Source organism: Myotis brandtii, unplaced genomic scaffold (genome assembly GCF_000412655.1).
Source record: "Myotis brandtii unplaced genomic scaffold, ASM41265v1 scaffold364, whole genome shotgun sequence".
Lineage (NCBI taxonomy): Eukaryota > Metazoa > Chordata > Mammalia > Chiroptera > Vespertilionidae > Myotis > Myotis brandtii.
Genome location: NW_005363978.1, coordinates 247869 through 264052, shown reverse-complemented (window position 1 = coordinate 264052; position 16184 = coordinate 247869). Strand labels below are relative to the sequence as shown.

The window sequence follows — 16184 nt, the reverse complement described above, 5'->3', positions numbered from 1 at the left end:
CCCTAGCTGGTTTAGCTTAGTGGATAGAGCATCGGCCTGTGTACTGAAGGGTCCCGGGGTTTGATTCCAGTCAAACACACGTACCTTAGTTGCAGGCTTGATCCCCAGCCCTGGTTAGGGAGCGTGTGGGAGGCAATCAATTGATGTGTCCCTCTCACATCTGTGTTTTCTCTCTGTCTCTCCCCCTCCCTTCCACTCTCTCTAAAAGTCAATAGAAAAATATCCTTGGGTGAGGATTAACAACAAAATATCCGGTGAGGGCCCTGTGTCCTCAGTCCTTGATTCCCTCCATTTGCCTGGTCACTGGGTGATGTTTAGAGCTGGGCCTGCTTGGAGTGCAGTGAGGGTCCTCATTGGCGACCTGAGTACCACCTCCCAAGAACCCAGGGCCTGAGGCCCCCGACCTTTCTGCTTTCTGGGAGTTGGGGCTTCCCATCACCAGCCTCCTTTACAGGAGGGGCCTGCTGCTTCTGGTTCAGAAGACATATCTATCCTGAGAGAAACTTTTTTTCATCATCTCTCATAATGGAGACTCACCTAAGGGCAGAGAATTCCAAAGAGCTAATAACCTGGAATTAATTTCTCTTGGGGTTTGGGAGGCACAAAACCAATTTTGTTTGTTTTACATTAATGAATTTGCCTTAATTTTTTCCTCTAAAAATGAAAATTAACTTTATTCACATGCCCATACGCCTAACAAATGATTTGATCCCTAGACCAGAAGTGGGGGATTCCCAAGGGGGCTTCCTGGGCCGAGTCCTCCTTTCTCATTTATCCTGCTCAGACCACTCAGGTGAGCCACCTCTCAGCATCAACATCAACACCGAGGTCTCCCCATCCTTGGCACCTTCACCCATCAGGGCTGGGGGAGAGAGAAGGGCAGCCACCAGGGCTCTCTGACGTGACAAGGCTTCAGGTTAGACTTGAATTTCTTGCATCCAGGCTAATTGGTGTGGTGATGCATCCATCCACCTATAAAAATTATAGAGTGGCTCCCTCAGAGGCCCTGTGTGTGTTGCCAGGCGTGGAAGGGAGGAGAGCTCTTCTCCACAGACTGCCAGCTCGGGGTCAGAGGAGCAGCCTCTCTTGCTGTCTCCTGAGCCGGATCCTTCTTGGCCATCACCTCCTACCCGCCCTATGGCGGCTCTCACGGACCTCTCCTTTATGTACCGCTGGTTCAAGAACTGCAATCTTGTCCGCAACCTCTCAGACAAGTATGTCTTCATCACAGGCTGTGACTCCGGCTTCGGGTACCAACTGGCCAAACAGCTGGTTGATCGAGGCATGCGGGTGCTGGCTGCTTGTCTCACTGAGGAGGGGGCCCGGAAGCTTCAGCAAGACACCTCCTATCGGCTGCAGACCACCCTCTTGGATGTCACCAAGAGCGAGAGCGTTCAGGCGGCGGCCCACTGGGTGAGGGATCAAGTGGGCGAGCAAGGTGGGGCGAATTGCATTCTTTAGCATTCTCAGTTGATCCTTTGTCTCTCTTTCTCCTACAGGCATCTGACAGTTATCAGGGAACCTGTTGTGCAGATGGGGTGGGAGAGGTGATGTAGAGAAAGGGGCTGAGGCTCTGGCCGAGTGGGACTGGACGCTGTTGCATGGTTTGGTCTGTCCGCACGAAGGGCTGAGTTCTCAAGGAAGTTTCTCTCCCAGATACTCCGAGGGCTGGAGGGAGGTTGTCATAGGAGGTAGGGAAGAGAAGGTGTGTTCTGTACGTCCAGACCTCTAAAGATGGAGTTGCTTCTCTGGGACTTTGGCAGTCCTGACCATCAGCTCTTGTCGGGATCAGGCTGGGGGAAGGCAGACGGGAATGTGAGGTCAGATTCCCTGAGTGGAGGCATTTGCTCTCCTGGACTGTGTCAGGCTAGATCCTCACATCATGGTGGAATTGGGATGAACTCAGAGTAAGTGCTGACCTCAGAGTGGCTCCTCCTATTGGGAAAGGAGGCTGTGGGCTGGGGCTGGGGCTGGACCAGGATTGCTAGGGACCTGCCCAGGGCGCTTCCTGCATGAAGGGTGTGACAGAAGGAACAGAAGGAACAGGTTGGCTCTGTTGTAGAAGCAGCAGCCTAGGGGTGTAGTTCTGACCCCTAAGGGAACTAGTCTGGGGTCCATGCACGCAGGTGGGGGCAGGAGAGCCCTGGGACCCAGGAGGAGCCAGGCAATAACTTTCTTTTCTTCTCCTTAGGACTTACCAGTACCCATTATCCAATACTGTTTGTTTGTTTGTTTGTTTGTTTTATTGTCTGTTTCCCCTGCTAAGATAAAGCTTCAGAGGGAGGGCGGGGCATGGCTTTTTGTCTCTTTTATTTACTATATATCCCTAGTACTTAGAATAGTGTCTGGAATCTAGTAAGTTGCCAAATATTTGTTGGATGAACTAAGTAATAAATAACTCAGCAAGAGTGAGTCTTTTTTTCAACTGGCTGCCTCGCCCTTGGCCACTTGTGTTAATGATTCACTGGGTATATTAATTTCTTGTTGCTGCTGTAATAAATTAGCACAAATGTAATGGCTTAAAACAGCAGAAATTTATTATCTTGTAGTTCTGGAGATCAGAAGGCCAAAATGGGTCTCACGGGGCTAACATCAAGGTGTTAGCAGGGCTGTGATCCTTCAGGAGGCTCGGGGAGAATCCATTTCATTGCCTTTTCCTGCCTCTAGAGCAGTGGTTCTCAACCTTCCTAATGCCACCATCCTTTAATACAGTTCCTCATGTTGTGGTGACCCCCAACCATAAAATTATTTTCGTTGCTACTTCATAACTTCTATCTTCAAAGCCAGTGAGGTCAGGCCGGGTCCTTTCCACGCTGCCATGTCTCTAGTTCTCTGTCTTCTGCCTCCCTCTTCCACTTAGAAGGGCTGTGTGATTATATTGGGCTCACCTGGCTAATTCAGGGTACTCTTCCCATGGTAAGGTCAGTAGATTAGCAATTTGAATTTCATCTGCTGCCTTAATCCTCTTTCCCATGTAATCCACCATATTCATAGGTTCCAGGGATTACTATGGGCACATCTTTGGGGGGCAACATCCTTGGTCTAAGGAGCATTGGGAAATGGGGGAGGGGGTTCTGGCATGCTTTCTTATTTTCCCGGAGAGTCTGTGGACATGACAGGTTGACCCTGAAGCTATTCTCACTGCTGTGACAGTTCTCTGGTTGCTCTTTGCAGAAAAAAAATTAAGATTGTCCTGACTTCCCAGCAGGCTGAGTTGTTTACCAGGGATGATTAGAGGCAGTGGTGAGTGTGGATTTTTTCTCCACAGGCAGAGACCACTTGGCTCCCTGGGTCTCAGGAGCCTCATCTCCTCCTCTGTAAAACAAGAGTCCCCTTTGAGAAGGTTCCGAGTCTGGCTCATTGGTCTCCTGGGGTCTCTCTAGTTAGAGGAAGGCAGGAAGTTAGGGTGAGGGCATGGCTTTTGTATGGAGCCCAGACCCAGGGGAAGGGGTGGCCCTTGAGTGGTGTCTACATTCAGGCCTGCCCTCAGGAAAGAGTGGAAAGTGTGCCAAGAGGAGTACTTGTGGCTGCAGAGGCCCAGGTGGAGTGGTGGTAGGGAGGAGGGGAAGGGAAGGAGCCAGGACAGTGGGTGGGGCTATGGAATCCCTGAATGAAAGACCTGGAAGTCCTCCTTAGGGATCATTTAGAGGTTTTTCCAACATGTTTTTAGCACCAAACACCCTCCTCCAAGTAGAATTTTACTTGGAAGTTCAATATGTAAAACAAATGAAAGTTGAGCTTCTCCTATATCTCCTTCCTTTAAACAGTGGTTCTCAACCTTCTGGCCCTTTAAATACAGTTCCTCATGTTGTGACCCAACCATAAAATTATTTTGGTTCTCACAATTCAGCACATTCCCAACACTACCTGACGTCCCCAAAGGAAAGGAGAAGAGGCTTTGGGCCAGCCAGGGCCCACCGCTGTCTCGCCCCGTAGTGGCATCTGCGATGACTCACTGATTGCTGCCGATTCCCTGGGGATCAGTTTTTCTCATCTAAGTGACAGTGTGTAAACTTCCATAGAGGACGCCACCTTGTCTGACAGCCAGGACAGCTGTGCAGAGAGCGGGCGCGCCAGGCGCCTCTCCAACAACCCCACGCCCTGCCACCTCGTTTGTTTTCCCGAGAGCAGCTCGGGATGCTTGACAATGTCTCCTAAGGGGAACGCCGTATTTTAGGAACTGGATCGTCCCCCACCGGTGTCCTCCCCCCGCATCCCAGACAGCCATCCCGTGGTGCACCCGTCTCAGTCAAAAGGAGACCAAAGGCGCACGCAAATGAGGACAATCGAAGGAAGATTTATCGCCTGCAAGATTGATCAAGGTGTGGGTGGAGACAGGACAGCATGAATCCCAAGGGCAGCTGCGAGGGCCCAGAGTGGGATAAAGCCTGCTGCTGTCAGGTGAACAGTGGCTTTCTGTAGAATAGTGGTTCTCAACCTTCTGGCCCTTTAAATACAGTTCCTCATGTTGTGACCCAACCATAAAATTATTTTCGTTGCTACTTCATAACTGTAATGTTGCTACTGTTATGAATCGTAATGTAAATATCTGATATTCAGGATGGTCTTAGACGACCCCTGTGAAAGGGTCGTTCGATCGCCAGAGGGGTCGCGACCCACAGGTTGAGAACCGCTGCCTTAGTAGGTCCTGAGGTTCCGCCTGGGAAGCTCCAGGATTGCAAACCACAGGATGGAAACAACTATTCTAGCCCAGTCAACACAGAATCTGAGCCCCAGAGAAAGTGACTTGTTCAAGGGTGGAGGTAGAACCAGGATTTGAACTTGAGCTCTTCCAGCCTGGGTCCCTGCAGAGATGAATGACAGTACTTAGCATTATTTCTCCCCATTTATACCAACTCAATTTAATGACCTCAGAGAGCCCTTTTCACACTTTTTCCATTTATTTAAATGCTTCATATATTTATTTATAGCTATTATTTATTTCTTCTCTGGTTTGTGAGCTCTTTGAGGGATAAGACCCTGTCTTGTTCACTTTGTCTTTAGCACCTTCCTCTGTAACTGACAGAATAGGTGCATGAATGAATAAATGAATGTGTGAGTGTATGAATGAATGAAGTAATTTTGGCAAAGTGTGTAATGGAGTTGGTTTCTTATACTTAGGGGAACACAGAGGGGGAAGCATATGGGGGAAGGAATTAAAACATGTACTCATTGGTATGAAAATGATGTCTCTTTTCCCAGAGCTAATAGCTTAGATGCCATTAGCTAAAGCCTGGATTGTTAGCTGGTACAGGGTCCAACTAGCTGGCAGACTGTGTGAATCAGAAAAAAAATGCCCCCCCCCCCCACCATGCCCTAACCGGTTTGGCTCAGTGGATAGAGCGTCAGCCTGCGGACTGAAGGGTTCCAGGTTCGATTCCAGTCAAGGGCATGTACCTTGGTTGCGGGCACATCCCCAGTAGGGAGTGTGCAGCAGGCAGCTGATCGATGTTTCTCTCTCATCGATGTTTCTAACTCTCTATCCCTCTCCCTTCCTCTCTGTAAAAAGCTAAATAAAATATATTAAAGAAAGAAAGAAAGAAAGAAAACGCCCCTTTAGGGAAAACTAATTAGTAAAAGCACATCTTTTGGGCTGTCGTAACTCCCCACCCCAGGCCTCAGCCTGTCTGTCTTGTTCTTTGCGCACCTGCTCAACCATCCTCAACTCCCTGAGCTGCTGAATGGTAGACCCTGGTACTTTTCCAGAGACACTGCTGATTTCTGTGTGGTTCTCTCTCTCCCTTTCTTGCCCCTAGGCCTCTGGGCCCTGGTGAACAATGCTGGTGTGGGCGTGCCCAGTGGTCCCAATGAATGGCTGACCAAAGAGGACTTTGTGAAGGTGATCAATGTGAACCTGGTGGGACTGATTGACGTGACCCTCCACATGCTGCCCATGGTCAAGAAAGCCCGGGGCAGGGTCGTCAACATGTCCAGCTCTGGTGGTCGTGTAGCTGTCATTGGCGGTGGCTACTGTGTCTCCAAGTTTGGTGTCGAGGCCTTCTCTGACAGCATCAGGTGACTGGGTGCCACACCACTCTGGGTGGGAGTCCTGGGGTTTCACCTCAGGAAGAGAGGGCTGGGGGTGGGGAGAACAACAGCATGTGGGCAGGGGAGTTCTGAAGAGAGGAAAATAAAGCCGTAGTAGGAAGAAGGCTGCCCTCAGGGGGCCTTCCCCAAGGACCAAGAGAATAAAGGATGAGGAGAAGAGATGGAGTGGTGATAGGCTACATTCCTCCTTCCCTTGAGCTGTTCCAGAATAAGTGAAACCCTGTTTGGGCCTGTGAGAGTAGGAGGGATTGTCTCTCAAACAGACAGAGAGGCCTGGGGACAGATATGCTCGCGGGAGACCCTCACAGGAGGATGCAAGCTTTGCATTGACCTCTCATTCCCTTTGCATTGTGAGTGTTGGGTGTGGGGCTGAGTGGGAGGGATCAGGTGGGAGGTCAGGCTTTAGTCTAGATCAGCCGTGGGCAAACTACGGCCCGCGGGCCGGATACGGGCCCGTTTGAAATGAATAAAACTAAAAAAAAAAAAGACCGTACCCTTTTATGTAATGATGTTTACTTTGAATTTATATTAGTTCACACAAACACTCCATCCATGCTTTTGTTCCGGCCCTCCGGTCCAGTTTAAGAACCCATTGTGGCCCTCGAGTCAAAAAGTTTGCCCACCCCTGGTCCAGATTCTTTGTTAACTTCCTCCTGCTGGGTTTGCCTAATGTGAATTGTCCAGAGACCACGCTTGGAAAAGGGCTGAGGCCCTATGACAGGGCTTACTTGCATGAAAGCAAAGGCTGGCCTGGTGCAAGGGTAGGGAGGGCACCTCCAGTTTCCTGGGGAGATCAGCACCTATAGAGGTGTCAGAAGTGACGCTCTCTGATGACCTTGTGTCATCTTGGGGTCCCAGACTGAATCAAACTCTTCTTCCCCAGGCGTGAGCTCCACTACTTTGGGGTGAAAGTCAGCATCATTGAGCCAGGGAACTATCGGACATCTATTCTGGGCCAGCAAAGCATGGAGTCGCGCTTGCGGAAGATGTGGGATCGGATGCCTCAAGAGACCCGGGATAGCTACGGAGAGGAGTACTTCCAAATCTGTGAGTTTCCCTCACAGGGAGAGGGGTCTCTGAGAGGGACAGGGAGATCTTGGGGGTCACTTTGATTTTACAGATGATGGGATGGAGGCTCAGAGGGGTTAAGGGCTGGGATTTGAGAACAGAGACCAAGTGGGCAACTGCTGGGAGTGACAGAACGATAGCTGTTGGGGAGATGGGGGCATGAGGATGGCTTCCATGAACAACCCCTGAAAGACAATTTATTATTGTGGCTAAGCTGTCCAAGGATGCTGCCCACTCCTGGCACCTGCCCCACCCAACCCCCAAACGCTATTATGCTGGCGAATCAGCTGAAGATGCACTGACATAAGTACAGAGACGTTATTAAGAGCACAGCTTGGATGTGAGGGCGATCTGGCTGCGACATCTGTCACCCCATTGATCGCCAGGGTTGATTCGGCTGATCTGGCTGGCTAGGCGGGTGTCCCCCTCCTCCCTCACCGATCCATGTGCGTCCCTCCCGAAGCTGCGCGCTCGGTCGAAGAGGACGACCTTCCCCCCCGAGGAGAGGACCGGTCTTCGGTCAAGGGTATACGAGTAGCTGCGCTCCCCTGCTAGAACCTCCAAACAAGCTCTCAAGAGCACAGCTGCTTGAGCCAGACTGCCTGGATCTGAATCCTACCTCTACCCCTTACCAGCTAGGAGACTTTGGGCACAATACCTAGTCATGCTATGCTGCAGTTTTCTCATCTATAAAATGGGGCTAATGATAGGCCTATCTCACAGGGCTGCTATGAGGATGAATATCTGTGAAATGTCCTGCACACACTAAATGCCTGTGAAATGAATACAAAGGAAAAGGAGCACCTGAGTATGTAAGGCAGCTCTCTTCCTCTCTGGGCTAAGGATCTCCTGTGAACCTCAGGAGAGCAGAGGAGGGTCATTACAGCTGTTTTCTATACTGCCCCCAAACTTTGTGCATTTCTTCCAGATTGAGGGATGAATGGAGCTCCGGCCATGGGGGCTCAAGAGGAGGGGGTGGCCTGTGGGTGCAGTGGAGGAGGAATTGGCCAAAATACCTGTTAGGGCACCTCATGGTAGGAGAGAGAAGGCCATTCTGAGAACCAGAAGTCCCAATGTTCTCTCAGGTCATCTAAGCTCAAAGCTGAGGCTTGATTGCAGGGGAGGATGATCCAGAAGACTTCCTAGTTCTCTCCATTTCTCTGGCTCCAAGCACCTCAGAGCCACCTCTGGAGTTGCCTTTGTGGGGGGCAGACTCTGACCTGTCAACAGAAATTGGTTCTGGCACAAGCAGCTGCCACCTCCTTGGCAGGCATCTCACTTCTCCAGTTGCTTCTCTGTGACCTGGCTGCCAGCCAAGAAGGTGGAGCTGGCGCTTGGCTGGTTCAGGAGGTTCTCTTGGGCCCGAGTGAAGCAGCCAGGCTCTCGGCCCTGTTCCCACTCCCTTTGGACCTCAACAGTGTAGTTATGCCTTTCCCTAACCCAGATTTCCCCCTCTCTTTTCTTGGCTTCCATGAACAACCTCTGAAAGACTATTTACTATTGTGGCTAAGCTAAGACTCTGGAACTGGGCTGCCTGAGTGCAAATTTTAGCTCTTATGAATTTTGTCTTGGGCAAGTTACTTGGTTTTCTCATCTGTAATGAGTTATGAGAATTCAATGAGTTAATATACAGGGTGTCCCCAAGAATGTACACACATACATTGAATAATTATAAAGGCAGTATCTATTAAAATACATTTCATTTTCAAAATTGAGCTATCAGCTGTTAAAGTGTGTATATACATGTGTATATATAAAATGTTTAGATTGCCTGATCCCCAGTAGGAACAATTTGATTTAAAAGTGGTTTTTCTCCTCCCTTAGGCTGAGTATAGCCTCCTTCTCTCCATTACACTGATACCTACAAGCTATAAGTTCTGTATGGCAAAGAGAGAGTCTTAGATAGTAATTGTCCAAAATCCAAAGTGATGCATTTTTTAAATATACCCAGAAAGTCTTGATGGGTTCAATGTAATCACTCAATCAAATGCATGGCAGGTATCTAACTGCCCGGCATGGTCTCCTGAACAACATACATCAACAGAGTAAAAAGCCAAGTTGCCAAAACCACAACAACCATTTATTCCCTTATTACACATTCGATTGAGAGCCCACCCCATGCCAGGCACTGTGTGGAGCTGGGAGTGAGAGTAGATCAAGCTGCAGGGCTCTCTTCTGGCTCAATGCAGGCAGAAGTTGCAATCTTCTGCGGGCCTTAAAAGAATATGGAGAAAGACAAACTTCCTCTGAAAACCACTTGTCAAAAAACTGCTACCATTCCTCTGGAGACAGTGTGGATTCAGAGTTTAGATGACAGCTGTCCTTCCAACGACGTTACACAACTGTCTAAACTTCGGTTTCTTCATTATAAAGTATAATCACTCCTCCCTCCGGATTGTTCGGAGAACTAAACCTTAGCCATCGTTGTTAGCACTGAGGGAAGTTGGACTGGGGGAAGTGTGACGGGGTTGTGGTGGGGGATGGGGCTGGGAGAGATATAGAGTCAGATCGTAGGAGGTTTGGATGGCTCCACTAAGGAGAGTGACTCTTATCCTGAAGGCACTGGAGAGCCTTTCAAATGGCTCTGACCTGACCTGATCAGATTTGCGTGTGGGAAGGATGAGCTTGGAGACATGAGACCAGCTGGGAGGCTACTGCAGAAATCCAGTGAAGGAATGACAGAGGCATGAGTTACAAGTCTTGGTGCTTATGGGAACTGCGTGTGGGGGGTGGGGGTAGTGTTTCAGGAGGCAGGTGCTATGGCGACAGACTAAAGAAAGATTGAGGAGTGCTCATGCAGCACCATTGGGCAGAAAGTCCACCAAGTTACGGCCAATCAGGCAGGCTCGTGGCCTGTGAACCCTGGGCCAGGCTAGGTATCTTAGAGTGATGTTTAACTAAACCCAAAATAGAACTATATTGGAAATGGCTAGTTAATAGCAACCTAATGTGGGAACGGTCCCAAAGAAGCAGCACACGCAATCACCAGGGCAGGAATGTGAACAGAGCACAGGATTCTCGCCCTAACAAGCCCGGAGTTGAGCCACAGCCGACAAGCAACACCGTCACCTGCCAAGTTTCTTTCTTCATCTCAACCCTGCCAGGGAGGCCACCAAAAATTCCTCTTTGGGTCTCCTTTTTTTTTCTCCCCGGGAAGGGACTAGATCAGAAGCCCAGGACCTGTCCCTGGCAAAAGAGAAGAGGAAAGAAACTCAACTATTGGGTCCATAAGAGCCAAAGCCTGGTCTCTGATATTTAATTCTCACAATAACACAAATGTTTCCCAGTTGCCTGAATCCAAAGCCCATGCTCTCCTTTACTATCTAGGAGAGTGACAGGTTAAATGGGTACCTCTGTCCCGCTTCCCACTCTGTGTCTAACAGGGTGCCCGCCACAAAATAGGACCTCGATACATATTGGAAATAGTAATGGAAGAATGTGCCTTACACTACTTCTGTGTCTCAGGTAACTTCTCCCACCCCACTGGCTGTGTGGGTCCTGCCCATCTTTCAGAGCCTAGTTCCAAAGCCACCTTACCACATCAGCTTGCCTTGCCTTCATCAGCCCACACAGCCTTCTGTGTTAGCTGGAATGGATTCTCCCTGGCTCTTGGTTAGCGCCTGCAGCCCTGAGCACCTTGAATGAGTCCTCTGACATTCGCCTCCCTGCCTGGGACCTTTTGGTAGTGGACTCTGCATCAGGGCCAAGGTTGGAGGACAGAGTGTTGGCTTCCTAAGACATTATCACTTTACAGACAGCGTGGCTCTTTGGTAGTTTGCCCTTTTTCACTGCTTTAGCTTCCTTTCTAGGAAACAGAAAGGGAAGTTCCTCAAAGCAGGGGTAAGGATACTCAAATGACATTGTCCTGCTTTCATTAACCGTGTACCAGGGTTCTGCCCAGAGCGGGTGAATTCCTTGCCTTCCTGGACCAACTCCAAGGTCAGGCCTGCTTTCGCTCCCTCTTTGTTTTCAAGTTTTAATGCCTTATCTCTAAGTCTGACTCTCAGGCACCACTTCCTCCAGCGTGGGCGGCCATTGAAGTATGAGCGCTAGAGCACGGGGGAGATCACAGCGCGTAGGTGTATCTCGTGCCTTGTCTCCTATTTGTGTAGTGAGCTCTGGCTGGGACCACTTGGGTGCTTTGGACTCATCTCCACACCCATGTGCATAATGCTAATAGAATAACCCCCACATCTGGTAGAGCTTCTAAGGCGCCTGTCTGTGGCTGAGACCACCTGAGCCCCACAATGGCCTTATGACCAAGGCAAGGGCAGTGTTACTATTTTCTAATAACACTTTTTTTCTTGAATGCTTTTGTAGAAAATTCAGGAACTCTAGGGAGTAAGTAGGAGAGAAAAATACTTCAGTAACTGGGAATCTCACTCGCCAGACAATATTTTTACTTCATTCCTTCCAATTTTTCTATGCACTTACATACATTTGCTTTCTATTCTGTCATCTTCCACTGTCTACCCTGCTATTAGTCATATTCTCTAGCACAGGTATTATTATTCCCATTTCACAGATGATGACAGTTTAAGTTCAAGGTCACACAACTAATAAGCGGCCCAGTTTTTCTGTTGCTAGTCTAACACAATAATAGGAATTCAATACACTTTGTTTCAATTACAGTTTACATTAAATATTATTTTATTAGTTTCACATGTACAGTATAGTGGTTAGACAATCATATACTCTACAAAATGACCCCCCCCCCCCCCCCCCGATATTTCAAGTAACTACTTGGCACTGTACATACTTCTTACAATATTATTAACTATATTCCCTATGCTGTACTTTACATCCTTGTGACTATTTTGTGGCTACCAATTTGTATTTCTTAATCCCTTCACCTTTTTCATCTCACCCCCCACACCGCCTCCATCTGCCAACCAACAGTCTGATCTTTGTATCTATGAGTCTGTTTCTATTTTCTTTGTACATTTATTTTATTCTTTAGATTCCACGTATAAATGAAATCATATGCTATTTGTCTTTCTCTGTCTTATTTCACTTAACATAATACCCTCTAGATCCATTCCTGTTGTCATAAATGGTAAGATTTCATTCCTTTTATGGCCAAGTAATATTCCATTGTATATATTCTACCACTTTTTTATCCACTTGTATATTGATGGGCCCTTGGGTTGCTTCCATATCTTGGAAGCATATTGAATTAGTGCAATACACAATTCTTGAATTCAAGAAGAGAAATAAGATTATTTACAGGGTATTTGTATAAGGGATAACCTGGAGGGTGTGGTTGATCTGCCTGAAATGGTCTGATGGAAAGAGAGCTTGGATGAAATTCAGAAGGAACCATCTTCAATGAAGAATAATAGAGCCTTTTATTCCCCCCTCCCTCCCTCAAACAGATTCTGACAAGCTGACGAACATGATGAAGCTGGCAGAGCCAAGAATCAGAGATGTCATCAACAGCATGGAACACGCCATTGTTTCCCGGAGCCCCCGCATCCGCTACAACCCCGGCCTGGATGCCAAACTCCTCTACCTCCCCTTGGCTAAGTTGCCCACCCCTGTGACAGATTTCATCCTGAGCCGGTACCTTCCAAGGCCAGCAGACAGTGTCTGAGCCGGGAAAGCCCAAGGAGTGGTCATTGGAGTGTAGAAGAGGGGCCTGGGAGAAGGGACTATGGGGTCACAAGAGGTGGCATCAGACATTCTGGGGGCACTTTGCTTGCTGACACCCATTGCTGGTGAATTTATGGGTAATTTCTAACAGAAGATGAATCCTCTTCCCACTCATTGGGGCAACACAGAAACCTGAGGCGCCTTTGTAAGTTCAAAGACCCTCAGCATGGTCCCAAGAACCTCTGTCACCTGGTCAGTATATAGCTTTTTCTGGACCTGGAAAAATCAAGGCGAGGATAACTAGCTCTTGCTGCATCACAAACCTCCCTCAGTTGTCACTGCCACTGGGAAATATTGTGGCATAATCCAGCCCACAGGAGAATCTCAACCACTTTCTTACTGGGTTTTTAAATATGCATTAACCTCTTTCACATAACCCATTATTTAAAGAATGTAGTAAGGCAGACAAGATTAATAATAGGGACTACAAGATTAACCAGGCAAAGTTTATAATATTTTCTCTCTTTTAAGTTCCTCTATCCATAGGTGATTGGGATCCACATGAAATAATATTCATTTATTTAATAAGCATTAATTAATTCTTTAAATATTTATTGAGTGCCTACTACATACCAGGCGTTGTGTAGTTGCTGGAAGGTTATACAATGATTAAATCATGGTCTTGATTTATTTTGTGGTTTTGTTTTTGTTTTTTATCAGTGTCTAATAGCAAAGATGGGACAAATGGTGATAAAAGAAAACATAAATAAGAAAATCACCTAATTCAGTGGTTCCCAAACTTGGCTGTATGTCATAATCTCCTGGCTAATTAAAATTACAGATTCCTAGGCCTCAATGTTAGAAAATATTATTCTGTAGACTTGGGATGGGGGCCCATTTGTAATAAGAACCTAGACGGTTCTGATGTACCTAGACACGTGGAAACTGTTGGTGGTCAAGAGAAGGCATTAACGTTCAGAGGAGGACATGCCCTATTCAAAGCACCCCCAGCACAGTGACCAAGGCAGAACTCAGGTGTTCAGATCCCCAGGTTAGGGTTTCCGTTATAGGAGAATACATGTCTGAAATTAGTAACATTGTGAAATAAGTCATGGAACTAATTTTTAAAAAATATACCTTAAATTTCTGAGCCATATGTCATTCTATTGAAAAAGACTTTTTTATCTTGAGGAATGGTCATGTAATAAAGGTAAATGTGAAAATTTTTTATTAAAATGTCTTTGTGTCGCCCTAACCGGTTCAGCTCAGTGGATAGAGCATCGGCCTGCAGACTCAAGGGTCCCAGGTTCGATTCCGGTCAAGGGCATGTACCTTGGTTGCAGGCACATCCCCAGTAGGGAGTGTGCAGGAGGCAGCTGATCAATGTTTCTCTCTCATCGATGTTTCTAACTCTCTATCCCTCTCCCTTCCTCTCTGTAAAAAATCAATAAAATATATTTTTTAAAAAATGTCTTTGTGTCTCTTCAACATCGGCTGAACTTGAAAGTAATAAAACTTAATAACATCTGCAAATAACTTATATTCTAAATAAGTTAACATTCATAGATTCCAGGGATTAGAATGTGGACATGTCTTTTTGGGAGCCACCACACAACCCACTGAGTCTGTTATTTGCATCACTTCTATTCTTGGCACCAAATTCTGTATCAGGAAGGATGCATTGGCAGCAAGTAACTGAAAAGCCAACTCACCATTGGTTTAAACAACAGAGTTAGGGCAGGATCCCATAATTGAATGACGACATTAAGATACAGGTTCTTCTGTCTCATTGCTCTGCCATCCACAGTTTTGACTTTAACCTAAATCCAATTATCTTTATGGTTGTGGTATGACTGCCAGGAGCAATGGGAACTCTGTGCTTCCTCATTCACAACTAAAGGAGAAGAAAGAGCCTGTCTTTCCATGGCATTAAAGATTAAGGAAGTTTCTTTCTCATAGCCCTTACCAAGGCTCTCCTTGAATCTCCTTAACACAAATTAGCTTGTTTGCCCATCCCTGAACCAATCACTGACAAAGGGGTAAGTTGCCCTGAATTGTTTAGATTAATCATGGAACAGAATGGGAATATTGGGGAGTCAGTGACAGTGCCCACTGCCTTGGAAAATTGAAAACTCAGCCTGAGCCGGTTTGGCTCAGTGGATAGAGCATTGGCCTGCGGACCAAAGGGTCCTGGGTTTGATTTAGGTCAAGAGCATGTACCTTGGTTGCAGGCTTCTCCCAGGCCTGGGCCTGGTCAGGGCGTGTGCAGGAGACAACCAATCGATGTGTTTCTCTCACATCTATGTTTCTCTCTGTCTTTTCCTCTCTCATCTATTCTCCCTAAAAGATCAATGGAAAAATGTCCTTGGGTGAGGAATAACCAAAAAGAAAGAAGAAAGGAAGGAAGGAAGGAAGGAAGAAAGAAAGAAAGAAAGAAAGAAGAAAGAAAGAAAGGGAGAGAGAGAGAGAGAGAGAGAGAGAGAGAGAGAGAGAGAGAGAGAGAGAGAGAGAGAGAGAGAGAGAGAGAGAGAGAGAGAGAGAGAGAGAGAGAGAGAGAGAGAGAGAGAGAGAGAGAGAGAGAGAGAGAGAGAGAGAGAGAGAGAGAGAATTAAAAATTCAGACTCTAGGCTATTCACAGTTGAATATAGATCAAAAACAAATTTTCTTTGTTGAAGACACAAAAATTTACAACTGGGAGACTATGGCTAGTTAATACTTTAAGATATTAATTTACACATTTTCATTGCTTCTTGGTTTCCTATTTCCCCTTTCCGCACTCAAGTAGGGAGCCAGCTTGTACTCCTTTACCTAGGGTGAGATATTGACAGAGTAGAACAAGTACATTTCCCGCACTTTCTTCAGCTTTAGTTTTCCTAACCCTAATACCTTTGGAGAAATTACAGAATTTGGGGGGAAAAGCAAAAGAGAATGTGACTTGTGGGTACACAAAATGTTTCAGAGAAGCAGAGCCTCTCCCCTAAGGCAAGGAGATTCGCTTTGGCTGGTGAAAAAAGAAGGTGAAGTTTGGAGCTTCCAGAGCAGGAGGGACCAGGGATCACTTTCTGAAAGTACATTGGGAAGGTGGCTAGACTTGAGAGTTATAGCTGTGTTGTGTGTTCAGGCAGATGAGACCTTGGTGTCCTCAGAAGACTCATCTGTCCCATGGCAAGAATGCAGTAGAGATTCACCAGATATAAAAGGCATGCAGATTGGGACATTTAAGAGATAACTTATGCAGATAGAAGACAGCATTTCATGCTCATTGAGGTTGTGGGCCTCTCCAAGTCTGTGGCTCTTCAAATTATTGGAGGCAGTGACTGTTTTCTACAGAATCTAATTTTATAGTGGTTGCATGTCCTTCCACCAAGATCTGCTCAAGCAAGAATAGAGGTTTCTTCCCTTTTGCTACTGGCAGCATTTTGAGGAGGTATATTTATTTATTTATTTATTTATTTATTTATTTATTTATTTATTTA

At 46.9% G+C, this 16184-nt stretch overlaps 1 protein-coding gene across 1 annotated transcript; it reads left to right on the top strand.

Annotated features, from left to right (window-relative positions):
- Positions 1–689: 689 nt before the first annotated feature.
- On the top strand, positions 690–13987 carry SDR9C7 (short chain dehydrogenase/reductase family 9C, member 7). The gene is made up of 4 exons (XM_005872076.2): positions 690–1438; positions 5757–6015; positions 6932–7095; positions 12492–13987. The coding sequence occupies exons 1-4, from the start codon at positions 1138–1140 to the stop codon at positions 12707–12709; spliced, it is 942 nt and encodes a 313-aa protein (XP_005872138.1). The 5' UTR covers positions 690–1137; the 3' UTR covers positions 12710–13987.
- Positions 13988–16184: the final 2197 nt, after the last annotated feature.

Coding starts and splice junctions, on each gene's coding strand:
- SDR9C7 (XM_005872076.2), top strand. CDS start 1,138: ATGGCGGCTCTCACGGACCTCTCCTTTATGTACCGCTGGTTCAAGAAC. Junction 6,016..6,931: donor GCCTTCTCTGACAGCATCAG/GTGACTGGGTGC, acceptor CTTCTTCCCCAG/GCGTGAGCTCCACTACTTTG. Junction 7,096..12,491: donor AGAGGAGTACTTCCAAATCT/GTGAGTTTCCCT, acceptor TCCCTCAAACAG/ATTCTGACAAGCTGACGAAC.